Source organism: Lutra lutra, chromosome 12 (genome assembly GCF_902655055.1).
Source record: "Lutra lutra chromosome 12, mLutLut1.2, whole genome shotgun sequence".
In the NCBI taxonomy this organism is placed as follows: domain Eukaryota; kingdom Metazoa; phylum Chordata; class Mammalia; order Carnivora; family Mustelidae; genus Lutra; species Lutra lutra.
The window spans coordinates 63,474,084-63,501,124 of record NC_062289.1 but is presented as its reverse complement, the minus strand read 5'-3'; the positions used below and the strand labels follow the sequence as shown (position 1 = coordinate 63,501,124).

At 60.0% G+C, this 27,041-nt stretch overlaps 1 protein-coding gene across 1 annotated transcript; it reads right to left on the bottom strand.

Moving 5' to 3' along the window:
- Positions 1-1,056: 1,056 nt before the first annotated feature.
- On the bottom strand, positions 1,057-26,458 carry RTN4R (reticulon 4 receptor). The gene is made up of 2 exons (XM_047697805.1): positions 26,213-26,458; positions 1,057-2,729 (listed from the first exon to the last, which is right to left on the bottom strand). The coding sequence occupies exons 1-2, from the start codon at positions 26,232-26,234 to the stop codon at positions 1,330-1,332; spliced, it is 1,422 nt and encodes a 473-aa protein (XP_047553761.1). The 5' UTR covers positions 26,235-26,458; the 3' UTR covers positions 1,057-1,329.
- Positions 26,459-27,041: the final 583 nt, after the last annotated feature.

The window sequence follows — 27,041 nt, the reverse complement described above, 5'->3', positions numbered from 1 at the left end:
CCCAGGGGGGGAGGGTCTGAGCCCACACTGTGGGCACTGAGGAGCTGGGTAGGGGAGCCAGGAGCCTGGTTGCTGAGCGAGTCCCCCTCCTCCTCCCTCCCTTGGGCTTCTGGAGCCCTGGCCGCCCCCACCGCCATCTGGTTCCACCAGCAACGCTCCCCCTACTCCCTCCCCCAACTCACTGTGCTTCCTCCCTCACCCTGCTCCCCGAGGCCCCTGCCCCAGGGGGATGGGGGAACTTCAGCCATGGGCCACGTGGCCTCTTTCCCTTTTGTGTCTGCGTCCTCACGGGCCCAGGCCTTGAGAAAACGTGCGTGTGCATATTTTTGCCTGCGCTGTGGGTGCTGTGTCTGCAAGCACACGTGTGCGTGCCTGTGTGAGCACGCACATGGTCCTTGCCCTGCCCGTGTGCTTGCCGTGGGTGTGCATGGGTGTGCGGGGTCACGCAGACCCATGCAGGGCCGTGTCTGGGGTTGGCATGGTGTGAGTGCACACGTATGTACCCGGGCACGAGCCTAGGCAGGCCTGGCCGCGGGTCTGGAATGAGACCATGAGCCGTGGTGTAAGAGTACACATGACCCTGCCAGATCTCGGACAGGAGGGGTCTGGCCTCACCCACTCAGCTCTCTTTCAGGGCCACCCTGTCTGCCCGCACAATGTCCTCCTGGGACCCCGCCCCCCAACCCACATGGAGCTGCAGGTGGGGGAGCTGGGGGGGCACTGGCTACACCTGGTGTGTGGTCCAGCCAGATGCACACCTCTCCCTAGACAGATGCAGCTATCAACCCAGCTCGAAGGGAAGGTGGCTAAGTTGCCTGATGGACTAACGGACGGTTAATCTTCAGGGCTGGGGTGCGGGGGGTGGGGAGGTGGGTAGGGGTGTGACGCATCCTTGGTGACCACCACGGGTGCTACTGGGTTGAAATGGCAGGATGAAGCAGCAGGCAGCTCCCTTCCCTTTCGGGCCTCCATGGGCCTGTGACTGGGGCAGGGCTACCTCTCCAGGGTCCACCTGCCTCTCCCTGCCCACCGCACCCCAGCCTGAGAGGCCACGGCTTAAGAAAAGATCTCTTTATTCCACGTCGTCCGATATTTTTACACAAGTAAAATAAAATGCATATCTCTATATACCGCGATCCGGGTGGGAGGTGGCGTTCTGGAACAAACGCTCCGCCCTACCCTGTAAACATGACGGGGTGCAGATGGGGTGGGCGGGTGGGACGCGTCCATCAGGGAGGGCCTGCTGCCTGGTGCTGGCTGGTGGCGCCGAGGGGACCCCGTATGTACACACACCTGACTGCTGAGAAGGGCCTCCCGCTCGGTGGCTGGTCAGCAGGGCCCGAGCACCGTCCACAGCACCAGCGCGAGGCCCAGCGGAGCCAGGCTGTGGGCGAGGCTGGGCAGGGCGCCCGAGCCCTCTGCGTCCCCAGCCCCACCGCCCCCGCTGCCTGCCTGGCCCAGGCGGCACTGGCTGCGGGTGCGGTTCTTGCGGGAACAGCCTGGCTTCCGGCGAGGGCCCGTGGTGGGGGGCCCTGGGGGCTCCCAGCCCTCAGGCCGCATCCCGCTCAGTGGGGGCTCGGCCGAGCCGGGCAGGGTCCCGAAGGGGGAGTCGTTGATGTGCCGCGGGCCAGAGCCGTTGCCCGGCGGGCTGTCCCCGGACGGCACCCGTCCCTTGAGTGCGTTGCCGGCAGAGGCCGGGCTCCCAGCCTCGAACACCAAGGCCTTGTCTGCGGCATCGGGCTGGCAGCACTTGGGCAGCCCCAGAAGCTCTTCGTCGGCAGGCCTGCCAGTCCAGACGGGACGCGAGGGCCGGGCCACCATGGCGCAGCCCTCCAGGTCAGTGGCGGCCAGGCGTTTGAGGTCACGGCCGGCCAGGCGCAGGGGCAGGCTGCAGAGCAGCTCAGACGAGGAGCCGCGGAACTGCTGCAGCCAGGCCCAGAGCGGGCGTGCCCGGCAGTCACACACCCAGGGGTTGTCATTGAGCCGCAGGTACTGCAGGCCGCGCAGGGGTGCCAGGGCCTCGGCTGGCAGTGCCGACAGGTTGTTAGCAAACAGGTAGAGCGTCATGAGGCGGCCGAGGTCACGGAAGGCATGCGGGTGCACGCGGGCCACGCGGTTCTGATGCAGAAGGAGGCGGTCGAGGCTGTGCAGGCCACGGAAGGCGCGCTCGGGCACGCTGGGGATGCGGTTGCCGTGCAGGAAGAGGTGTGTGAGGTTGCCCAGGTCGCGGAAGGCGTCATCCGGCAGTGCCTGCAGCCCGTTGTCCTGCAGGTAGAGGTACTGCAGGGCAGCCAGGCCTCGGAACAGCCCGGGGCCGAGCTCCTGCAAGCCGCAGCGGTCCAGGTGCAGGGTGTGCAGGCGGCTCAGGCCGCGGAACGTGGCGGGGTCCACGGCACGCAGCTGCGCATTGTCGCTGAGGTCCAGCTGCTCGAGGAGGGCCAGGCCGCTGAAGGCAGCTGCGTCAATGCGGGCCAGCGCGTTTGAATGCAGCCACAGGATGGTGAGGTTGCGGCACGCACGGAAGCTGGCGGCGGGCACGTGAGCGATGCGGTTGCCATGCAGGAAGACGCGCTGGCTGGCGGCCGGGATGTCGGCAGGCACGGCCAGGAGGCCTTGCTGCGGACAGCTTGTCGTCACCTTGGGCTCATTGTAGCATACACAGGCCCCCGGGCACGGGGCTGCCACCCGCCACGCCTGCAGCCACAGCACCCAGGCCAGCAGCTGGCTCCCTGTGGGCAGAGGAGACGGTGGTTAATGGGCTGAGGGCTCCGTGAGGCTGGTGGGCATGCTGGAGCCAGGCTGGCCCCTGGGATCAGTCCTTGGGACAGTCTTGAGCAGGGCCCAGGACATGCTGTCAGCCCTGAAGACTCAGGGGCTGGGATCCTTGCTCCGCCTGCCACATGGAATCGACTCCGCTGAAACCTACCAGGGGGTTCCACACTCTGCACTGGGCATCCTCACCTGCAGATGCCCCATGCTGCCCTGCCCAGAGCCCAAACATACAAGCTGACATGCTCACACCAGCCACTTGAGGTTGGCTGGATCACCACCAAGGCCCATTGGAAGCCCTCCTGAGATGGACACTCAAGCCTGCAGACACTTTCTCAGTACACCAGGGAGCGCCGCGGGCCTGCCCACCATCCCTGTCAGCCCTGCCCCACCAGCCCATCAGCCAGGCTGGGAGAGAAGCCCTTGGTAAACACCAAGGACCAGGACGGCTGAGCTCACACAGGGCTAAGGCTCACTCCCAGGTCTGCCAGGCAGCCAGCTGCCGGGCTTTCAGCTGCTTCTGCAGCAGCTCCTCCTGAGGGCCCTCCCAGGCTGCAGGAAGGTGGGGGGGGGGGGTGCATTGGGGCTTAGACTCTGTGCCCTGTGCAGGCCCCCTGCCCAGGCTCCCAGAGCCCCTAAGGCCCAAGGGCTGCCCGGATTCTGAGGAGGCCTCACCACGGCACAAAGCTGTGCTTTAATGAAGAAACCGCAAGGGCCTCAGAGCCACGAGCCACAACCCCTAGCAGCCCTCCTGTAAGGGATCTGGGTCCCACCAACACAGGACACGAAACTTACAGGCACCATGGGCTCCAGAGCAACTCTGCTCTTACAGGATCAGGAGCCTGGACGCCCAAGGGCAGGGGCAAGGGAGCCAGGCAGGTGCAGCCCTGCCCGCCCCATAAGCCCCCTCCAGGCAGGCTGCTCCCTCCTCCACACATCCTGACTTGGCATGGAACTCCTCCTGCAGCCTCCTCCCTTCGGCCTCATTCTCTGCTTGATCTCCTCCCTGGGTGAGGAGCTTACTCCTTCCCAACCAATCGATGCCTGCACAATTCCTCCTATCCATCCCCCCTCCCTGCCCCACCACCATCTCGAGGCCAGACCCACACAGGGCCTCACCAAAGACCTACACTCTTGGGGCACTGCATCCACCCTGGTCTCCCCACTGGGACCACACAGCCAAATACGAAGCTCACTGCCTCTCATCCCACAATTACAGCCCCCCTCTTCCAATGTCGAAGGTTCTTTCCTCCTTCAGGAGCAAGTCTATTAAAACGTGAATCCCCCTGGGAGGGTTATGGCTTATCAGCTAACACCTTCGTTGACAGATAACACCTGCATTGACAGCTAACACCTTTCTTGGCAGTTAGCTAAGAGCAGGATTCCGCACACAGGAGGCCAGCTGAGGGCTGGGGCTGGAGCCAGGTGGGAGGAAGGACGGGACCATGGGCCAGCTTCCCCCACCCAGACCTGTGAACTTGGGGGCTCCCCATTCACGCTGGGGCCCTCGCCACACTGGATCCTGCCTGGGCCGGCACAGATGCATGCCCCAAGCCCAGAGCCGTAGCAAGACCAGCATGTTTCGTGGTCATAAACAGTCTGCCCTCCTGGACTTTTGTCCCCAAGATAGGCACCCACATCCTGGGACTTATCTGTCCCTTGTGTTCCGTCAGCCTCCCAGGTGGGGCTGTTTGTTAGCTGCCCGGTAAGGATTGGAGGCGGGGGTCCAGAGAGGCAAGCCTGGTATAGAACTCCCCATACCCAGGACACCTCTCCCCAGGCTGGCCATGCCCAGGACGCTGTGAGGGCCCCTCAACCTGCTGTGCTACTTAAACTGCTGACATCCTCTGCAGGCTCTCTCCTGATGGGGCTTCTCAGGGAAGTTGGGCCTGATTATGCCAGCTCTCAACCAGCGTCTCACCTGTCACTACGCTCTGAAAACAGCACTTCCTGTCCCCGAGGACTCACGGAAGAGGAAGACGTGGGATGGGGTGGGATGGGGGCTCCGGGTACTCACCAGGCCAGGCTCTGGACCTCACCACCACGGATGGGCCACGTCACCAACCATGCTATGTCACAGGCATGCCAATGTCATCAGCCGCACCCGGCCACAACTGGGCCACACCACCCAGCAGGCTATGTGAGCAGCCACCCGTCGTAACCACGTTTGCCACCATCTGAGCTGGTCCTCCCCGCTGCCAGGCAGGCCTGAAGCCATGGTCTGGGAGCTGGGCTGGTGTCAGGTTCAGCTGACTTCCCCAGAACCAGCTGCTCCTCCAGCCTCCAGCCCTCCCCTGCCCAGGCCCCCAGCAGGCTGTAAGCCACGTGCTTGGGGTACATCCACTCCAGGAATGGCCCGAGCGAGGCTCCAGGGCTGAGCTATGCCACGGGGATAAGTGGCAGAGCAGCAGTGTGGCTCAGCCCTGCTGGGAATCTGGCGTCAGGCATGGCTCCATTCCTGCTGAGCTGACCGCCTTTCGGAAGCCAACTTCTGAGGGTCGGTCCCTCTGCACGGCTGTGCTGTCAGTGCAGCGGCCAGTGGTGGGCTTGCTCCTTGCTGCAGCCACGGTAATTGGCTCCAGCCTGGCCCCCCTTGGGGCCTGCCTGCTGGTCTCCATGGCAACCCCTCCGCTGAGCAAGCAGAGGGGGCATCTTTTTATGAGATAATCAAACCCAACTTTGCGGCCTGTGTTCCTACTCATGGCAGGGGCCCTAGGGACACAGGAGGCCCTGCCAGGTTGCGGGATGGTGATCCCTGACCCCACCCCAGGGGCTGGACCCAGTCACTCATCTAACCCCCTCCGAACCCTAAAAAGTGCCCCTGCCATCTGGTCTCCCCATCCTGTCCCCTAACCCATCCCCTCAGTCCCACCTCCCACTTGTACCCAGACTCACTGGGCTCCTGTTCTCAGTGAGCATTCAATACCAGCTTGCCTCCAAGCACATGACAAGAAAACAGCCCTGCCCCAGCCCCGGTTCACTCACAGCAAAGGCATATTCCCACACAGGCCGCCTGGCCCCCTGAGCCTCGCACAGACTGGAGCTGGTCCTTCTCCTGCCATCCCTGGGGCTGACTTGGGCCTCCTCTTTTCCTTAGTCCTCACCTCAGAATGGCCCTGTCAGGTTAGGGAGCTTCTCCAGTGCCCTACCCATGGGGAGGCCCATGGGTTCATGGGAGGGACTCCCCCCTTATCTCAGTTCTGCCTCAGGAGCAGTGCTGATGGCACAAAGGCCACCACTGGGGAAGGACTGGCCATTCTTGCCTGGGAGGCTGTAGGGGGAGGCAGTGACTGGCTTTTGCTCAGGGCCTCTCCCACTAGGGCAGCTGGACAAAGCAGGAATGACCACTAATGAGGCCATGCGGCCCAAATCCCATCAGGTCTGGGTGTGGTCCCAAAGAGCCCCTGCATTGCTGCCCCTGCCCCGGGGCAGCAAAGGGCCCAGGTTCTCCTTCATGGGCACTGCAGGGTGTTGGGGGAGGAAAGGGGAGGAGTAGGGAGAGGAGCCAGGAGGGGCGGGAGACTTCTGGGGACTCACCAGCAGCCGCAGGAGCCAGTGGGCGGGCAGACAGGCAGCTGCTGAGGTCAGCAGCTTGGGAGCGGGGATTGCCAGAGGCTATAGGCGCAGGGGAGGTCTCTGCTTCCTGGCCTTTACTTCTCTCGGGGGTCCCCTAGCCTGAGCTGGGGTGTGCAGCTCCCCCCAGGTCCTCGGGGACCCTTCTGCTGCCGCCTGCCACCCCCACCCCATGAGGTCATAGATACAGCACAGGGCTGGCCACCTTGTTTGCTCAGTGCCCTTGGACCTCCCCACTGCAATACGGTGGCAGAAACACCCTATTCCAGGGGGCAGCATGAGATTCTACCAGTTGGCATAGAAGGCATGAGTCAGAGCTGCCTAAGAATCCATTTTCTTTATAATATCACAAGCCCATTTTACAGATTAGGAGACTGAGGTAGAGAGCAGTTAAGCCCCAGATTGCTCCAACCTGGAGATGGCGAGGAGGAAGGATGGGAAAAAGAAGGGACCACATCCAGCCAAGCCAGTAATGGAGCCCAGGCTGCGAGGGCGTAGGCAGGCACCAGGGGTACATAGCTCCCTTCTGGGCCATCTATGGCTGGGAGGGGACATCTCCGGGGAGGCTCTGAGTGGCTGCTTGCCGCCCCCCTCACTCCCAGAAGACTGGGGTGAGTAGGCTGGGAGAGGGGAGGTTGCACAGCTGGGGCACAACTAGGACACTGGTCAGCTCAGGACCCTCTTGAGCACCAAGAACGTCCCCAGAAGGGTCACGTCACAGACCACAGTTACAGGGCAGAACAAGAGGCCACAGCTCAGCACACCAAGGCCAGAAATAGCTCTGGGCGGGGGTGGGGGGCTGGTGGCATTGACACACCGTAGAGGGTCAGGGCCCTCCAGCAGCACTGTACTCCCTCTTTCCTGTCCTGTGCCTGCTCCCCATCCCTGCCAGCCCTCCACCAGTGATGGGCTCACCCCCCACCGTCCATTGGTCCCCTCCTCAGTCTTTACTCCTTGCTCACATTCACCTCCCAACTTCTAGACCATGTGCATGCCCTTGGCGTTTCCCTGCCCCCTTCCTTGGCTCCAGGGGGGCGGGGGGAGGAGAGGGGCAGCCCACCCGTGAAAGGGTCCACCTCTCCTGGGGGTATGGCTGCCAGCCCCCGCTGCCGGTCATGCCCCTCAAGGCCCCACTCCTTATTGATCTTCTCGGGGCAGTAGCTGCAGGGGCAGGCCAGCTCGATAACAGGCAAGGTCACCTGTCAGGGAAGGAGGGCACTGGACCCAGGGCTGAGCAGTTCCAGCAGGCCAAGCTGCATGCAGTGGGGAAACTGAGTCCCAGCATAGGCCAAGCGAGCAGGAGCAGCGTCCTGAATGCACTCAGCGCCCAGGTGGACGGAGGGCTGACAGAGGTCTACTGAATCCTCCTAGGAGGCTATTTTATTTTCCTATCTTACGGGGGGTGAAAATGAGGTTTGGTAGGGGAAAGCACTTGCTCACAGAACCGGGACTAATAGGATTCCCAGCCCCATGGTGTCTAATCACTAAAAGGGCTTGCGTGGCAGTAGGGAATTGAAGCTCCCCATCCCCACCTTCCCATTACCCCCACCCCTAAACCCAAGCTACGTTCCCCCTTAAAATTTCCAGCTGACACAGCACCTGGGAGGGCCCTGGATCCCTTTCAAAGGCAAGAAACCAAGGCTGCCAGGGGAGGGGCTGGTCCACCTGAGAGCTTGAGGTCCTGGGTGCACAGCTTGCATTAAGGGTATGTCCCCGAGGGGATCCCCCACGATAGGGGCCCCACTGGACGCTGTCAGCTTGAGACCAGTCCCCGGTTTATAATGCTTCTGGTCAAGTAGCAGGCTGACCATAGGGGGTCACCCTGATGCATGGCACGTGCCACAATGGGATTTAAGGGACCATGGAATCCTGCCCTGGCTCCAGACATCAGGAGGACACCAGGGAGGGGCACCGGAGCCCACTGCCAAGGTGAGCATTCAGGCAGACCCTCCGATGGGTGGGATCCTGGGCTCTGCAATCACGCTTTAGGAATCCATCCTTGGTCAAGGCTGGGCTGCTGGAACTGAGGGCTCTGGAAGCTCATCCTGTCTGTGTTTCCATCTGATGCCCACCTCCCTTGGCCCCCGCCCCAGGGAGCCCGACACCGGGGGCTGATGATGTCAGCCTCTGGAGGCTCTGTTCACCTGAAAACCCACCCAGCGTGCAGGACCCCCTCCCCCCACTGCAGGGATTCAGACAGCAACCTCTCCCTCGCAGGTGGGCATCCCCTACCCCCTCCATCGAGACCACCAACAAACACCCATTGCCCAATTACCTGGAGAATCTGTTTCCACAACCTCTCATCAGTTGGGCTCTCAGCTCATTCAATCTGGTGGCCAGCGTGGGCTTGAGTCCCGGAGGATGTGAATGAGGTATCAGCCGGGGGCCAATATGGCCCTGGTCTGCTCCGGCAGGGGGGCGCAGCTCAGGAATGGGGCTCTCCCAGTGTTGGGGCCTGGGACCTGCCCTGGCACGTACCTGCCACCATGCCCATCTGCCCTCCCTGACCCCTTCCTCCTGCCAGGTCTCACCCAGAACTGGGCGCCTAGCCCCACCCCAATACACACCACCTCCTCCCAGGACCCTGCATCTATCCAATACCTTCCCAAAGTTCACCGTCCCTGTGAGGCCCAGAGAGGGGAGAGGGGAGTGACAGAGCCTCCAACAGGCAGACATGGTGCAGGAGTGCGCTCTTGGGTGCACTTGTCAAAATGCACACCTGGGGTGCGTACGAGAGTAACACCCACTGAGGGCACACGCTACGGGAACACACATTCGGGGTGCACACTATAGGAACACACAACAGGTGTACACTTCTGGGCCTTTGGCTGCCAGGGTCTGGGTGGGTCAGGGCACAGTGGGTGAGTTGGCCATATAGCAGAGGGCTGCTGTGATGAGGCCAGAGTGGGACTAGACCAGAGGGTGCATCCCCACCTGCTCAGGAGCCCTCGGCATTTGTCAAACATCACGGGCAAGGCAGGCCGGTGGCCTCTGTATGACTGGGGTTCATTCTTCCATGAGGCGACAAGTGCAGATCTCGGGAGGCGTGCAGCCCCTTGCCCCCTGGGATCCGCCAGTCCCGCCCCTTGGCTGTCTGTCTCTGATCAGCCCTAGTCCCGGGGTCGGGGGAGCTGGATTGCTGCCTACCTGAAATGTCCCAGGACAGCTGAGGTCTTGCAAACACTCTGACCAGGGCAGTCAGTCCTCGGAAGGGAGGTAAAGAATCAAGGGTGCTTAGGGGCTCTGTAACTAAACTGGGGTGGTGAGGTGGGGGGCAGCACCTGCTGAGGCCATGGAGAGGCCCAGTGGGGGCTGGCGAGGACCTCTGGACAGAGACAAGTGGGAAGGGCCACAGGATCTGGCCCTTTCCAGCGGACAAGTGTTTCCAGAAGCAATGACGAGATGCTCCCATTTGGGTCACCACCAGCCAGGGCACTGTGTCCAGGTGACCAGAGTGAAGCCCCTGTCTGAGCCAATGGGTCCTCATGCCTCCTCTTCCATCGGCATCTGGCAAACCAGCCCACCAGCCACCACCTGTCTTTGTAAATAACAGGTTATCAGCATATGGCCACACCTGGGTGCTTACTGTGCTGCTCTAGCGTCCCCACAGCTTAGTGGAGTAGTCCCCACACGTGGTGTGGCCCACAGAGATGACACTGTTCGGGATCTGGCCCTTTAGAGAGACAGTCTGCCAACCTGGCTTGTGATTGGAGTACGCAGAGTACCTGCTACCTGTGGGTACTGCCACTCTCACCCTCACGGTGGTCCTACAGAGGTCACTTGAAACCCTGCCCCACTGCCCACCTAACGAAAAGTAAACCAAGGGTCAGAGAAGGCCACTGTTTTGCTGAGACCACACTGCTGGGATGGACAGAGCCTAGTGGCCTCTCACGGGGCTGGAGGGAAGGTGACCCCCAAATGGTGTGTAGGTCAAAAGAAACACAATGATTTTGCTAAAGAGGCCGTTGAGGGGCTGGTGATCAAACACGAATTAAAGAGGATGCTTACAACACTGTCGGACAAAGCTGGCTGTAGAGGAGGATGTCCTCAGGGTCTGGGGTGGTGTGGGGAGGAGGCACTGATCCACATGGCACCTGCTTGTACTGCAGGATGACAATCTTGGGAGATGGTCTTGGAGTCTCTGGGCTACAACCCCCTCCATGCCAATCCCTGTGCCCTCCTCTAGGGGCTCTGTGGCCAGGTCACATGGAGGGCAGCCCGCTGGCCCACTACCATCAGCCTGTCCACTTGGGCTGGGAGGAGGGGACATGGCAGGTCAGGTTTGAGGCACTTCCCAGGATGACAAGGTCCAGGCCTCAGCTGACAGAATCTTCCCATCTGAGAACAAAGAAAAAGTACAGGTGGGATGACTCTGTCAAGAAAAGGAGAGAGGCACAGAATGTAGGGGCCTTCTTGCAAGCAGGTTTCCCTAGACCATTCTGTGGACCTCTGGCCAGAATCATGAATGGAAAGTCGGTCATGGAGGTCCATGATCTTTTTTTTTTTTTTTTTTAAAGATTTTATTTATTTCAGAGAGAATGAGAGAGAGAGCGAGTGTGAAAGAAGGGAGAGGGTCAGAGGAGAAGCAGACTCCCCACTGAGCAGGGAGCTGGATGCAGGACTTGATCCTGGGACTCCAGGATCATGACCTGAGCCGAAGGCAGTCACCTAACCAACTGAGCCACCCAGGTGCCCGGAGGCCCATGATCCTTGTCACCAATAACACTATCATCGTCACCACACCAATCATGGGCATGTCCCTCAGATCGCAGGCAGTTCAGAAGCAGCCTGGGACCAACCTGAGGCCAGGCTGGAGTGCAGCCAGCCTCGCACCAGGGTGGGGAGCCCCAGAAGTGGGTGAGCAGCGGGCCAGTGTGGGGTGGACACCAGACACCCCTGAGGAGGGTTGTGGCCCAAGGATGCCCATTCCAGCATCAGTGCCTTGGCCAAGTCAGTCCACACAGGGCCTGTACCAGGTGACAGGGAGGGAGAGGGGAGAGATAGAGCCCTTGGCTTCCCTGTCTCCCTGACACTGCTCAAGGCATAGACTCCCTGAGGTCTCATGACATCCCACAGCACAGAAAGGGGATGACCATTGACCCCACTTCCAGACAAGGGCACTGAAGCCTAGTGAGGTGAGGTGATCATGTGTACCAGCTGAGGCCAGGGGACAGGATCTTAGAACCCCTGCCACTGCCCCAGGTGACCAGAGCAGGCCCTGAGCCCTAGAGACCCAAATAGCGGAGGGGCAGCTCTTCCCCCCACGGCAGGCCAGCTGCTGAGCACACCCCCACGCTCTGAGCAACTTGGCCCCCACACACCTCATCCTCAGCCCCAAGCCTGCTGTTCCCTGAGCTAGTGAGCCCTGGGGTCTGGTAGTCCCAGGCTCAGAATGAGGACTCTGTACCCCTTTGTGCAGTGGCTGGGGAAGCAGCTGGCCAGCTCTGGGTCTGTCTCAACACCGTGAGATCTGGGGATGACAACAGGCTAGCACCAGCCTTTCCGGTACCCTGAGATGCCTCCAGCTCTGTGGCTGATGTCCTGCCTCCCCAGAGGACTTTCGGTCAAGTCCCATCTCAGGTGAGGAACCCATGGTGATGAGGCCTATAGTTCAGAGGTGGCATCCCAGAGACATCCTGATTGGTAGCCTGGCCAGATGGTCCTGCTTTGTCCAGGAGAGGTGGCATCCAAGTAAGAGTATGGGTGGTGGGCCCAGCAGCCAGGCTGCACATTGTAAGCTTGCCTAGAGCCACCATCCCATCCCCAGCATCAGGCTCAGCTTCAGTAGAGTGAGGAGGCTCTCAGACAGGCCTGTGCAGCCCAACTTGAGTCATGAGAGAACCCTGCCTTGCTCAGCGTGGCCTCAAGTTCTTGCTGCTTCTCAAGGAACACTGGTGGTTCCTTGAGATTTTCCTCCTTGGTGGTTTTCCTTGGTGGTTTTCCTCCTTGCCCACCCACCACCTGTGTTACAGACAAGTGGTCATCCCCCCTCCTCAAGAGCCGAGATGATGATGAAGAAGTATGTGTGAAGAAGGGCAAGGACCAGGGAAATGGGGCTGCTCCCCTGGAGAAACATCCAGAGAAAGGGTCTCCACTGTGGGCTTCTGGGGGCGCTCAGGGTAGCCCCTGCCCGATCACCCCAAACCTGCCAGTTTATAAGCCCTGCTCTTGGCAGTGCTTCCCGAGAACACATGACCAGAAAATCAGGCACCTGGAAAAGACTTGAAGGCAGACAAGAGGGAAAACAACTGTAGAGGAAGCAGAGACAGTACAGGGAATAGATAAAAATCAGAGGAAAAATCTAATCAATGTCCTCTCAGGGATAGAAGGAGATTTAAAACAAGAACAGGGTGCTATGAAAAAGGAGCCATCAGAAAACAAGAAGAGTAACTGGAAGTTAAAAATAGAATTACTAAAATTACTAAAAAAAAAAAAAAATCAATAGAAGGGTTAGAAAACAAGGTCAAGGAAGTCTTCCAGAAAGAAAAACAGAAAGAGAAAGAAAGGAAAAAAAAAATTGATGAGATTCAGAAGACAAATATAGGTCAAATATCTGAGAAAACAGAGAAAATAGAGGAGAAAAAAGTTATCAAAGAAATAATACCAGAAAATCTCCCAGAGCTGAAGACCCAGCCCTCCACTGGGCAAGTGTCTAGCATAACAGATGACATTCCCAGTGTGATTTCAGTCCCCCGGGGGTCAAAAGAGGTCTGAAGCCCCCAAGGGAAAAGCAATGTGGCATAAGACCTCTCTACAGAACACTGGATGCCAAGAAGATAACAAAATGGCAATGGTTTCAAAATTCTGAGGGACTTTCTTTTCTTTTTTCTTTCTTTTTTTTTTTTTTAAAGATTTTATTTATTTATTTGACAGAGAAAGACACAGTGAGAGAAGGAACACAAGCAGAAGGAAAGTGAGAAGCAGGCTTCCTGCCAAGCAGGGAACCTAGTGTGGGACTTGATCCTAGGACCCTGGGATCATGACCTGAGCCGAAGGCAGATGCTTAACGACTGAACCACCCAGGTACCCTGGGACATTATTTTCAACATGGAATAGGTTTGCTAATATATGAGGACTCACAGAATGATTCTTCACTGTGAATTCCTTAGAGAGTTAGTTGGGGATGTGCTTCAGCTAGAACTAGGATATAAACCAGAAAGAGGAAAATGTGGGGCCCAGGAAACGTTGGGTGATAATGGAAGTCCTGGGCAGTTATGAGTAAACCATAGCATGCCTGGTCCATGTGGGGACAGCAAGACAAAGGCCTGGGGTCAGAACTCCCTGGGGTTAAATGAGACACCCAGTAGAACACCTGAGGTGGAAAGAGAAGGCACAAGAGGGTAGTAGATGGGACAAGGGAGAAAAGACAAAGTCATCTGTAAACTCCAGGGAAACCAAAGGCCATACAAGAAGCAGAACGGTCACCAAAGTACCCCCTGCTCCTCCAACCTGTGTGAAGCGCATTTATGTGACTTCGTTTGGAAAACACTGTGACTGATGGTGGTGAGACAACCACACTGGGAAATATGCTAGGGAAGAGGGAGCTGGGGTAGGAGCCATGGAACTATGAAGGCAACCACTTGGAAAAACAGGGAACAGAGCAACAGTGGCTGCCTTCAAGGAGGAACGGGGGCCAGGGCAGAGCAAGCCAATTCTCAGACTAGCCCTAAAGGACTGGGTGCAGGTTTTAACTTTGAGCAAGATATGGTTGACCATTTTATCTTTTCAAAATGACTGCGTATTTGGTGCTGAAATCTCAGAAATAGAAATAAAAAAGAGAAAATAAAGTGTATCCCCCATCTCTTAAGTACACTTGATGGGACAGCTTCTGGCCTGAAAATTCAGCTGAGTGCTCAGGCCTCCCACATCTGGACAAAGGCCCACCCCATCTCCTTCTCATCTCTGCCCAATTCACAGACATGAGACCCCCCCTACCTCAGACTGAGGGCCCCCCAAGAGCAGGGAGCCCAGCAGATAAACCTGGCAGGGGGCTGTGTGCACATGGAGCCTCAGGAGTGGGAGTCTGTGGCCCCGGGGAGGGCTTGCCCTGACCTTGGCTGAGCGCAAACAGGCTTTCCTCGGCTTCAAGAGCCCCAGTTGCATTTCTGCCACCGAACCCCCGGCACACAGGCAGGGGCGACGTGAATAAGTAATTGCTCTTTTATTAACGAGTGATAAATTATTCCTATATGATTGTGTGTGATAACTCTTCCTTATTTGAAATCAATTTGGGATGGAAATTGTTGGCGGCTTCTCACCAGTGAGGGTGGGAGGACCAGGCGCCGCCGCCTCCTGGAAAAGCAGGTCAGTGTATTTCGGCTACTTCCTGAGGCTGATGCGCCAGGAGCTGGCGTGTGGAAGGGGGTTGGCTGCCTTGGGGGCGGGGGCTAGGGAGGGCGGCCTTATTCCCCAGCACCTGCCCCAGAGACCTGGGAGGGGTCCGGGCAGGTGTTCCAGCAGGGCTTCTCCCCACCTCCAACACCTGCCTGAGGCTCCCAAGAGGCCCAGCCTACCCCACCTGACACCAAGGAAGGGTCAGGCTGGGGGAGGAGCCCCTGAAAGCTCAAGCCCTGCCCCCATCCTCACTCCCTCCTCCCCCGGCTCAACGCTCCCTCCCAGGCCAGGCTGCAGGAAACCAGGCTGTGCCCACCTCTCCCTGCTCCTGTTTCTCCCCAGCTGCCTCCCTGCCCCCCCAGTGCAGCAGTTACAGGTCTGAGAGGCTGGGGCACCTCCTAGCTCCGCCATGTTGCCCAGCTCAGCCCAGACACCACCAGGGATCTTGACTCTCAGGTCTGGCTTGGTCAGCTGTGAATTGGAGAGCTTGGGTCTGAGAACCTGACAAATCCCCAGGGCTAGGGGCATTTGGTGGAGCCAGGGTCCCTGATACCCCCCACCCACCTCCATCCACTGCCGGGGCGCACCCACTTCACCACGCACCTCGCTGGTCAACTTAGCAGGTGCTTGCTTCCTTCCGTTGAGCCCCTCAACGAGCTGTGGCCTGGGCTGTGGGACAGGAGCCACAGCTGGTGACCAGCACACACCATAAATGTTTGTCACACAGGAGTGTAAGAAATGTCCACCACTACAGACAGGAAAGTCACAGACTCTGTGAGGCTGTGGGGACAGCGTTCCCCAAGGATGTGTTTGGAGAGTCCCCAGGAGAGTCTACGGGGTACCCACATCCCCATGGGGGCAGGGCAGTAGCACCCGGAAGCCAATGCCAATTTCACCTGTATTACAAGGAAAGTTTTGGTCTCCCCCAGATTCCTATGTTGAAGCCCAAACCCCCAGTGTGATGGCATTTGGAAGAGGGGCCTTGAGAGAAGGGAACCCCGATGAGATCATGTGGGTGGGGCCCCCATGATAGAATGAGGGCCCTTACAAGAAGAGATAGTGGAGGGCTTGTTTTCACTGTCTCCGCATGGGGACATAGCGAGAAGGTGGCCATCTGCAAGCCAGGATGAAAGCTCTCACCAGAACTGGACTATGCTGGCTCCCCGATCTCAGACTGCCCACCTCCAGAACTGTGAGCAAATAAATTTCTGTTGTTTAAGCCACCCAGTCTGCGGTATTTTGTTATGACAGCCTGAGCTGACTAATACAACTTCTTTCTTACATCTCTGATATATCTTCCCAGATTTTTTTCAACACACACGAACCAGTAAAATCAGAACATTTTCAGTTTGGTTTGTTTGGTCTCCTGTGCCAATGCTGGATGGGGCAGCCCTGCCCTGAGAAGGGTGAGTAAGGAAGTCCTCTGTCAGGGGGACCCCCTTCCAAGACCTCCCCATGCCATGGGGTCCCTGCCAACCACAGCTGGCCCTGTGGGATGGCTGGAGAAGGCCAGGGCTTTGGTGCCCACTCTCCCTCCCTGGGGACTCAGGTAGGTCTTCCAACCTCTTGGGCTCTGTTCCATCACCTGGAGAATGGGGATAACCTCACAGGGAACGGAGAGACCACACAGCCCACACAGGGCTGGTGCACAGCGGGTACACTGGAAATGCCTGGCTTACCTGTGGGATCATTTCAGGAGTGCTGCATGTCACCCCCGGCAGGGAGCCACCGTCCCCACCTGACAGAAGGGACCAAGTCACAGCTAGAAAGGGCACTCTCGGTCGTGCCTTTGCTCAGACAGTTCCCCTTTCCAGAATGCCTGCCCTATTCCCAACACATTCCCCTAGAAGGGCTCTTCTCAGAGTCCCACCATGCCAGCCCTTGGAGGCCTTCCCAACATGTTCTCCTCCAGCACCACAATCACATTCAGTCCTGTCCCCAATGCTGGACTCAGCTTCGATGGGACCGCTGAAGGGAGCAGGTGAATAAGCAGAGTGAGCCCTGGAGCCTGGCCAGGGTCACAGCTCGTGGGCTCTCACTAAGGGGTACATGGCGGGGGGAAAGCATCAGCTAGGCCTGAGGGTTCTTGAGTGAGTGACATGCCAAGCTGGTCTTGACCCCTCCTGGGCCTCGAGGAAATGTGGGGATAGTGCACTTAGTGGTGCTGGTGTTGGCCACCTGGCCGGGCCTGAGGGGGAAGGTCTTCAGCCCCCTTACTCCCTAATTGCCACCACCTGCTCTAGGAGCATACTGCAACCCTCCATCCCCCGGGGTCCCCTTATCTCTGATGAGGAGGGTCATGCCTCTCTCAGGCTTCCTGTGATCTGGAGTGGAGAAAGAGTCAGCCATGGCACTAGGGAGGGCTCTATGGGGGCCCTGACGTGCATGTACACACACACACACACACACACACACACACACACACTGCCACCACCCACCCTGGGCCACCCTGGGGACTGGGCCGTGGCTCCAGCAGCAGGTAAAGAATGGAGTCCATTAGGGCCACCATCTGTCTCAGCCGTGATGGGTCCTCTCGGTGACATCCAGGAGGTATGTAGATGGAATATCTTTATGGGGAGAGTTTTTCTTTTGCCAATTTTCGAACAGGAAGCCAGACACTTGTCACACCTGTCCCCGTGTCAGCCTCTGCCTGACATAAATTGGGGCTGAGGCAGGGAGATGAAAGACAGCCTGGACATGACCGGTGTGCAGTGGCCACGTGTCATACGGCCGGGAGCACACAGAGCGGGGGCTGGCCTCCCACTGGGGCTGGGCGGGTGGGGGGCAGGCCACTGCCCACTCCACCCTGTCTTTCCAGCCTTAGCTCCCCCAAAATCCCCCCTCGGCTCCCCTCTTGGCCCCCGCAAGCTCCTTACCTAACTCCCATCTCCTCCTCCCCCTGCCAAACAGTCTAGGCCCAGCTCAGCAGTCCCAGCCACCCGGCCCGGAGTCCGCTGTCCCAGAGTTTCCTGTCTTCTGCTCCCCCTAGGAGCTCCCCCGACCTAGACCAATAGCTCTAAGGTCTCTTTAAGACCCAGGGCCAGTGTGACCTCAGGGCGGAGGCCTAGCCTTCAGAGTCCTCACTGCATCCCCACTAGCACTTCGTTCTCCTGCGACCCTCATGGACTTTGTGGTATCTCCCTGGGACCTGAGGGGCCTTGGGGGGCAGAATGCATCACAAGAATCTAGGGGTCCCTGCTGCCTAACACAGGGCTGGCCTGAAACTAAAGGCTAGAAAACACTTCACCAAGAGAATGGAAAGACAAGTGACCCTCTGGGACCTGCCCAGGACCAGCCCCCACCCCTAGGGTATATTTTGGTACCTGGCTAATCCCCTGGAGGGTGGGGAGGGCTCTGCCCAGGGGATGCTGGGGGACCAGCTGCCAGGCCATACTCTAGAACCACACCTCAGGGTCCCCCTCAGCTCCTCCATCCTCCCTGTCACCCATGCCATGGGCTAAGGAGTGCTCACTGCCAGGGAGAGAGTGACAGTCCTGCATCTTCCTCAGATGGCCCTGGGGGTCTTGGCCTCAGCCCCCAAGGAAACCTAAGAGCCCAATTCCCACCAGGCTCATAGGCCACTGCGTCACACAGCCTCATTCCTTGGGAGGCCCCATGGATCCTGGAGGTGAGGGCTGGGCAGGGGTGTGACTAGGCAGCACTGTGCTCTCTAAGGACAAGGAGGGGGCTGAGTGTGTCCTGGGAGACCATGGAGGCTTCGAGCAGGGTGGCTGAGGGAAGTGGACAGTAGAGAGCTGTAGGAAGCATGTGGCAGGGCTCTGGGAAGGGTGAGGGCAGGGCAGAGCATCAGGGCCCACTCCCAGTTCCTGGCTGGGGTGTGCTGTGGTGGCAGGTGAAGGCCTGTGGAAGCAGGTGGGAGAGCTGGGTGTGAGCATCCTGTGGGGCCCACGGCCCCCACAAGACTGCGAAGATGTGGTGCCCAGCCCATTCTGGTGGCTGGCCAGGACTAGCCTTTCTCTGTAATTCTGCTTCCAGCTACATTGCTGGGGATGGAAGGTGCTTTCAGGCTGGTAGCCAAACCTAGGGGCCCCCATCCCGCCCAAAGACCACAGGGCGCCCTTTCCATCATAAAATGAAGCTGCTGCAAGGTGAACTGTGGGGGCAGAAGTCTCCACATTGTGAAGGCAAAGGGACCTTGAATTTCCTTCTGGGTCGGTATGGGGTGACCAGGACCAGTGCCCACCTGCCCCAGGGTGGGACTTGGAGACTCCTCACCTTCTGGGGGTCCCAGACGCCCCTCCGGACTCCCCTGCCACTGGCCCTGCCTGGACTTTTGCACATCCTATCCCCAGCCCACCATGGCGTCCCAACCCCACTCCTCACTTGGCTCCCCATGGCATGAATGGATACGTCACAGACTCCCCTTGGGACAGGCAGCAAAGACCCTCATGGCAGGAGGACTGATGGGGGAGTGGCAGGCCCAGAAAGGGGTTCCTCCTCTGTGCTCCCATGGCTCAACTAAGTCTTCTGCTCCAGGAATCACAGTGGCCCACACACGCTTCTTTACCCTGCTGACCAAGTTCCACCAGAGACTACCCCCCTCAGGGCAGGGCAGCTGTAAGACTTGATAACCCAAGGGGGCCCCTGGAAGGTGGGGACCCCATGACCCACTGAGGACCCTGGATGTCCCATCACCAACCTCCGTCTCCATAGGAAGTTCCAGCCTAGGGCAGCGGGTCCCATCTGAATGGGACCATTAAGCTCCCATAAGGGGCTGGGCCTTGTGGGCTGCATTCAACACTGACTCCCCCTTCAGAGTCTCCTGTGTGACAGAAAGACTCAGAAGGTGACTGACATACCCAGGTGCTCAGCTGGCTCTAGGCTAAAGCCAGGAGGGTCCCAAGGCCAGACACTGACTGCTCAGGCTTTGCCTGGAGCGCTTCCCCCATAGGATGGCATTTCTGTCTCTCTCTAGAGCTGTGCCTTTGGTCATCTGAGTCCTGGAGAGGGGCCACTTTCTTGCAGCCACCTGGGACAGCTGGCCTGCCCCTGATGACCGGCAGCTGTCCCCGGGGGCCAGGACTGCCAGCTCCTGCGTCTCCTGGGAGCTCACTCCCTGTGTCCCAGTGCCAGGCCTCAGGGCTGTGGAGACGGGAAGGCAGGCACAGGTGTGCATGGCAGGTGCTGAGACCAGGGAGCTGGAGGCTTCCTCTCGTAGGGGTGGAAGAGGAGGTTCCCAAAGGAGACTCCTTGGCCCAGGCCCTGAAAACAATGGGGGCTCCTCCAGGGGTAAGACATGGGAGAGTTTAAGCAGGAGGGGGCCTGGCTGGCAGGCAACATGTTTTAGGAAAGCATCTCAGAGCATGAAGGGAGGACAAGATGGCAGGCAGGCAGCTGTGGGCGTCTGTGACCATGGACCTGGGAGGGGACTGGCCCGCAGCAAGCCGTCACTGAGGCATATGAGGGGATGGATTTCCCTGGAACACAACCTGATCCTGGACAGGCCTTTGGAGATGGGAGGCAGCCAGGACCCTGGGCCTTGGAGGGTAGATATTGGGGCTGGAGGGGCAGGGGGTACAGGGGTGATCAGCACCAGACAGACTGGATCTGGGGGACCTATGACTCCACTGGAGCACAGCTACACATGCAGGGAAAATATATGTGGAACTGCTGGGTGGGGGACAGCCTAGGGGCCTGAGACCCCTGCTCAGCTTCATGGGCCTGGCATACAGCAGGGAGGCAGTAAATGCTTGCTAAGCAATCACTGGGACCTGAGGGCCACAGCAGAACTCAGCGACAGGCCAAACGGGGCCTCAGAACTGGCCTTGGTGGGTGGACGAGGAGGCAAGAGAGTCTGGGGGATTTTGCTCTGGATTCCCGGCTGGTCTTGTGCCCCCCATCACCACCTCACCTTCCATGTTGACTCACTGTCCCTTGCTCTTTACACAGTACCTACTGTGTGCTTGGGGCTGTGACACGATACCAGGAGCCAGCCACCTAGCCCCCATCTCTCTCCCCCAGAGTCCAGCACCCTACACACCTCAGGCTCAAGCGTTTTCCCACCCACGAAGGCACTGAGCCAGAAGCACCACCTCTGGTCAACAGCCGTGGTGGATTACGGATGAAGCCTCTGGCGACCAGGAAAGGGCGGGTGCTGCCCAAGGTCACACAGCGAACCGGCACTGCACGGGCTAATGCAATGCCTGCCCAGACTTGGGATGGGGAGACTTCTGGTAGGTCTCTGAGCCCGCCCCATCTGGGCCCTGGCAGGAGGTGAATAAAGGCAACATCTCAACAAGGTCACAATAGTTGGGACAGATGGAGGACACGGCGCTGTGCTGACGCAAGAGAGGGGCAATCCGAGAAGGCTCCCTGGAGGAGGTGAGGGGCCCAGAACCCTGCCTTGGCCTGAGCCCCTCGGCACTCCACCCCCTTCCTCGATGGGCCCTTCACTAGCTTCAGCCTCAGTCTGACATTTCCCGTGACATTTGCTGCAAAGAAATAGAGTCATAAACCCAAAGGTTAAATTTGCACATTGCCTCACACTGCCAGGAGAAGTGTGGTCCCTCCACCCACCAGGTGCTGTGGCTGCAGGGTTTGTGTAGGATGGCCCGCCCATCCCTGGAGCCCTTACTGGGGGCCCGGAGGTCTCCCTCCCAGGCCCTCTGAGAAATCTCAGCCACTGTTACCCAAAACAGTTTCTGGGCACACCAGTCCCCAAAGTGTGTCGCACAGGGGTGTCTTTCAGAGGCCCTACCCAATCTGTTTGCAAACCCGAGGCCCCCAGACACCCTGCGGTAAAGGAGATCTACCCGTGCCACTTAACCCAGCCAGTCCCAAATTTGCTTGACCACGAAACCCTTGCTCAGTCACCACCAACATTCTGTAGAACTTCAATTATGCGAAGTGTGACCTGTGCTGGTCGGTTAGGAACGCCTAGGTGCGCACCCGAGAGCAGAGGAGCACACCCAGGGAGCTGGGTGGGCTGCTTGAACAAAGCTGGGTCAGCTCCTGACAACCCAGACTCTCCACTCAGGCTCCCCACATCACTGCTGGCCCAGCTCTATGTGCCTGGGCCCCGACAAGGCTCGTAGTCTGCCCAGCCCACCTGAGCCAACCCAAGCCCCTGGCCTTTGCCCAGACAGCACCTTCCATGGCTCCTCCAAGAGGTCTGCCCATAGTCCGGCCTTTCAGCTGTACCTCCTGGGCCTGGCTGCCCAGTCCTTGGGGGAGGGAGTGGTCAAGGCTGTAGGATGGTGCCGCATGGCCCATCCTCCACCCTCTGAGCAGAGCAAGGCAGCGGGCCCACATGGAGACAGGACTGTCAGGACGCTGCAGGGTGAAGGCAGAGGTGTGTGAAGGGGGCAGAAGAGAGGCAGCCAGAAATCCAGATGCACAAAGGCCATCCCCAGAGTCAGAATCCTGATCAAAGCCCAGAAGCAGATTCTATGACTTGCAGAGCCCACCCATAAAATGTTGGGAGGGGGTGGGGATCAGGGCCTGCCGCCTTTGCAGTGGGGACAGGGTGCCTGTGGCCAGGCCTGCAGTGAGGACACCGGGGGCATGGGCTGAGAGCCCCTCCCCGGGGGGCTGGCTACTGGACGATGGACAACGCGAGAAGCCGAGGCAAGTTCGGATAAATAAATTATGGCGAATCCTCAGGAAGGGATTCCACATACACCAGTAAACCCATGATTGCACAAGAATAGTTCCCGATGTGCAAAGTGTTTAAAATACAGCGACAAAAGAAGAAACTGCAGCACACAACACCCGGCCGGGCCCACACGCTCCGGTGATGGTTCGCGGAGAGGCAGGGTGTGTGGACGGCGTGCCCACCCTCTGGCTGGGCTTCTGTTTTTGGCTCTGGGACCACCTGTCCTTTAAAGCATTTGATCCTATAAACTCAGGAGGGCAAGGATCACATCCCTTTATTTGCCTGGCTCCAAATAGGGTCTGATAGGCTGGGGACAAATGAACGAGTAAATGAACGGATGTCTAGACGTCTGGAATGGGGCAGCTGGGTCACAGGGTTGGGGGAAACCAAGGGGTGTTTTCAAGGGGTTATCTTGAGAGGGTAAGTGGAGGGCTGAGGGGCCAGTGCTCCAGTACGGCTGAAGGGATGGGGTAGGGGGGTATGGGCAGCCAGGCCGGCTCCTATGGACCTTGAGGCCCAAGCCCTGGGTGGCCACCAAGGGACAGGCAGCCCTCCCCGGGGGGTCAGAGGTCAGGGTCCACCAGGCTGAGGGCGGGGTGGCAGGAACTCGTTAGGCAGGCACAGCCAAGAGCCCTTGGAGGAGCCCCACAGCAGGGCCCAGGGGCAGGAGTGTCACACTCATACACACTCCCCTCACACTCCCATTCACTCATTCAAAGCCATTCACTTATTCACTGTGGAACTCCTTTCCTGGTGCTCCTGTTCTCCTAACCCCTTTCCGGCTGCACAGACTGAGGCTCTGTGGAGACTCTCTGGCCACAGGCCCAGGAGAGCAGGAAATGCAGCCCGGGGGGATGGGTTCCTTCTGCCTCCACCAGCCGGGACCCTCCTGGTGCTGCACCAGCTGCCATGGGCGTCCGTGCCACAAAGCGGTGGATTTGGGCCTGGGGCAGGGAGCAAGGAGGGGCTGGAGCCAAGAGGCAACACTGGCCACCGGGAGCACAGTGAGCCCGAGGCCCCTGGCCTGGAAGCAGCAGATGGAGGGGGAGCTTGGAGTCCAGAGAGCATGGGGGAACCAGGGCCGCACACGGCTGGCCCCCAGTGGTCTGTCACTCACAATGAGTAACGGCAAACAAACCTGGGTCTCGGGCCAGCCCTCGGGTTCCTCAGACAGCAAGACTCCCTCTTCTGCCTTCCAGAGCCCTAGCATATCCTGGGGTGGGGGCCCTTCTACAGATACCCCCATAAGCCCTCTTGCTTCCTGAGACACACTGGGCCCTCTCCCCTACCTTTCATCTGCGACTACAGGGAGAGGGCCAGTCCCAACTGCAGGACACGCAGCTGGCTGTTAATCCTCACATAGAGAAACTGAGGCTCAGATGTTCTGCAGGCTTCCTGCTGGTGAGGGGCAGAGCCGCTTGGGAAGCACGCGGCTGGCCACCCCCCACCTTTTGCAGTGCTCTCACTTCCTGCCCCCCAACTGCCCATCACACCTTTCAACTCCCCTGTGACCTCTATGTGCCTTTGTTTCCCCATCTGCAAAGAGGTGGAAAAGAGGTCTGGTCGGCAGTGCAAGAGTTCTGGGAGGACTTCCATTTGTGGGAACCACTGCCTGGGTGGTGTGGGGTGGTGGTGGTGACATTTTGGGTATTTTGAAGGCAAAAACACTGGCATCAGAACCCTGTGGGGACCTGATTCCTGGCCTGTGTCACGGGTGAGAAGGCTGAGGCACACAGAGGTGAACTGTCATACCCAAGGTCATACTACCAACGGGTGGCTGTGCCAGGACCCAAATCCAGGAAGTTCTGTGATCCCTGCCCTCTGCCAGGTGGTTGTGTGCTGACCACCACCTGGCTCAGTCTGTCCCCTGGAGCTTGCTTCTCCCTCACCTTGTTTGGCTTAGAAGAGAGGAGCGGCCAGCCCCTTAGCTTACCTGGCCATGGGGCCCAACCTCCGGCCCCCCACTCTGTTTCACCCCCACACATTCTAGAAGGATGACCCACTTGTCTCCATTCTCTAGACAAGGACACAGATGGGGACCAGTCAGGATGGCCCCACCTCTCTAAGACCCTGGCCCAATGTCCTCCTCACTGCAGTGAGAGTGGGTCACCCACACCCTTACTCAGTACCCCACACAGCACCTGAGCCCCATACAACACCTGAGGCAGGTGACCTAACACAGAACCCCTTACTGATAAGGCTCCTACCATGGAGAGACTGAGGCCAGAGGGCAGGGCCTTCCTGAGGTCACCCTGGGTCAACCTCAGGGTGGACACACACCTGCTCCCCTTGGGCTTAGTGGCAGTGACTACAGAGCATGGAGGAAGGGTCTGGCCTCTTTGTTACTGTGTTGACCTCCAGGTTTGAAATGGGCCTTCCCTGCCCAGGTGAGTCCCTGCCCCCATCAGCCTCCATTGCTCCAGCCCAGGGGGCAGGGGAAGAGGGGCTGGGAGCCCTTTGGCCTCACAACTTAGGCTGGGTGCCCTGAATTATCTCCCTGGCACACACCCTTAGTGCCGCTGCTAAGGATTTGGGTAAAACCTGCTCACAGTCTGTCTGGGTCTACGAGGGCACCCACACTGGAGGCAAAGACCCACACACGGATGTGACCACAGGCACATACGGGCATGCGTGCAGAGACACACACGTGCAGAAGCATAAAGTCACACACATACACACACACACACACACACACACACACACAAAGACCCAAGGGGCTGTGGAGGGGAGACTCCCAGGACACGGGCAGAAGGCAGACAGAGGGGGCCATGCTCCCGTAGCCGGATTCTCGCCCCTCCATCTGTGAGCTTTGGCTGCCCAGAGCCTCCCCCTCAACACATGTGCATGTAGGCAAGGGAGCGGGTCCCGCTAAGGGGCCCCAGCATGTGCCAAGTGTGGGGACCACAGCAGGCATGCTATGTGCACGCATGTGTGGCTGTGGGCGTGCAGGCGGGGGCGAGGACATGGATGTGCGTCCACAGCACGCGCACGCGCATGTGTGTGTGTGTGCACACTGGGGCAGCCTGGCATGCATGTGCACACGCGGTGTACAAGTGTGCAGCCCTTGTAGACACGTGCACGTGCAAGGAAACGTGTGTGCCGCCTGCGGCACGGTGGACATCAGCAGGGCGGTCTGGGTGGGCACCAAAGGAGCACCCTCCAGGCAGGGCATGCCCAAGTTCCCTCCCAGGAGGTGCCCCCTCCGCCCCCCTCGCCCAGACCCCTGTTTCAGGGCTTCGCAGCAGGGAGTGGAAGGCGTCCCAAGAGGGCTGCCAGGGAGGGGACGCTGCAAGCCCCATCACTTCTGGAGCCTCTTATCTGTGACCCCCCACCCCCAGGGTCCTCAGGCTGCGGGTGGAGGCTGCTAAGGCGGCCTCTTCTCCACCTCGCCAGCCCCCTGGGGGGGCAGCTCTGGGTCAGCTCCGCCCCCCACGCCCTCTACGGTAGCCAACGCCCCCACTCATCCCGCTGCGGCCTGACCCCAGAGAAACCAGAGGTCCTGAGCGGAGTCCTCCGGGCAAGGATGGAAGCGACCCGATACCCCCACCCCTGCTTGGTACCCACGTTTCTGCAACCCTGCTCATTAACCCTTTCGAGGCCGGGACGCTCCGACGCTGGACCCCGCCCTTCCAGCCGGCAGACCCCACCCCTGCCCCGGTCGGGAGTCCGGGGCCACACGGCCCCGCCGCCGCGGCCAACTTTCCCGGGAAGCGGCAACTTTTCCTGCTGCCGCGGGCTCCGCCCTCCCGGGGCCGGGACGCCCGCGGCCCCAGCCCGGCGCGGCACTGCGGTGGCCCTCACGGCCGCCCGGTGACCCTTCTGCCTGCCTCGGCAGCCCCGGCCTGGCCCTGCGGCTCTGGGAGGGGCCGTCCCCACCGTCCCCACCCCGCCGGCCCGGCTCGGGTGCGGAACGGCACTCACCTCCGGCGGACGCCCTCTTCATCTTAGGGGTCGGGCGGGGCGCGACGGGGACCGAAAGTCGCTTCGGGGCCGGCGCCCGTCTCCCCGCGGCCGGGTCCGCATCCAGGCGCCGCCGCTCCGGCCCGGCCCCGGCCCGGCCGCGGGACGAGGCTGGGCGCGCTCCGCTCCCCGGGTCGGCTGGGCTGGCGGGGCCGCGGGCGCGGAGGGCGAGGGCGGCGGCGCGGACTGGCGGGGCGCTCGCGGCGCGGGCCGGGAGCGGATGAATGTTTTATGGGATCATGTGGTTTGACGCGCGAGGAATCCGCCCGGTCCCCCCGCCGGCCGGGCCGGGGCGGGGCGGGGGCGGGGCGGGGCGGGGCCTCGAGGCGGGCGGGGCGCTCACCTGGGCGCGGGCCGGGCGGGGTGCGTTAAGGGGTGCGGGGCGGGGGACCGGGGAGGGAGCGTGGGCGGCGCGGGGTCCCGAGGCGCGCGGGCCGGGCCGCAGGAGGGGTTCAGCCCGCCCGGTGCACCCGCGCCGCGCGGCCCCAGACAAAGGCGGCGCATTTCTGAAGAGGCGGCGGCCCCTGCAGGCGGCCGCCGGGATGGCGGCGCCAGCGGTAGCCGGCTGGGGGCGCTGGCCCGAGGGCGTGGGCCCGAGGGCGTGGCGGCCCGTGTGGGGATCCCCGATAAGTCCAGCCACTGGTAATGACTTTGTCCGGAGGCTTAGGGACCGGGGCACGCCTCTGCCTGGCGCACTCGCTTCCTCGCTTCACTAAATCCTGGAGCCTCCCCGCCCAACGGCAGAACAACCTTTTGCTGGAGTAGGATTGCTCCATTTTTCAGATAGAAA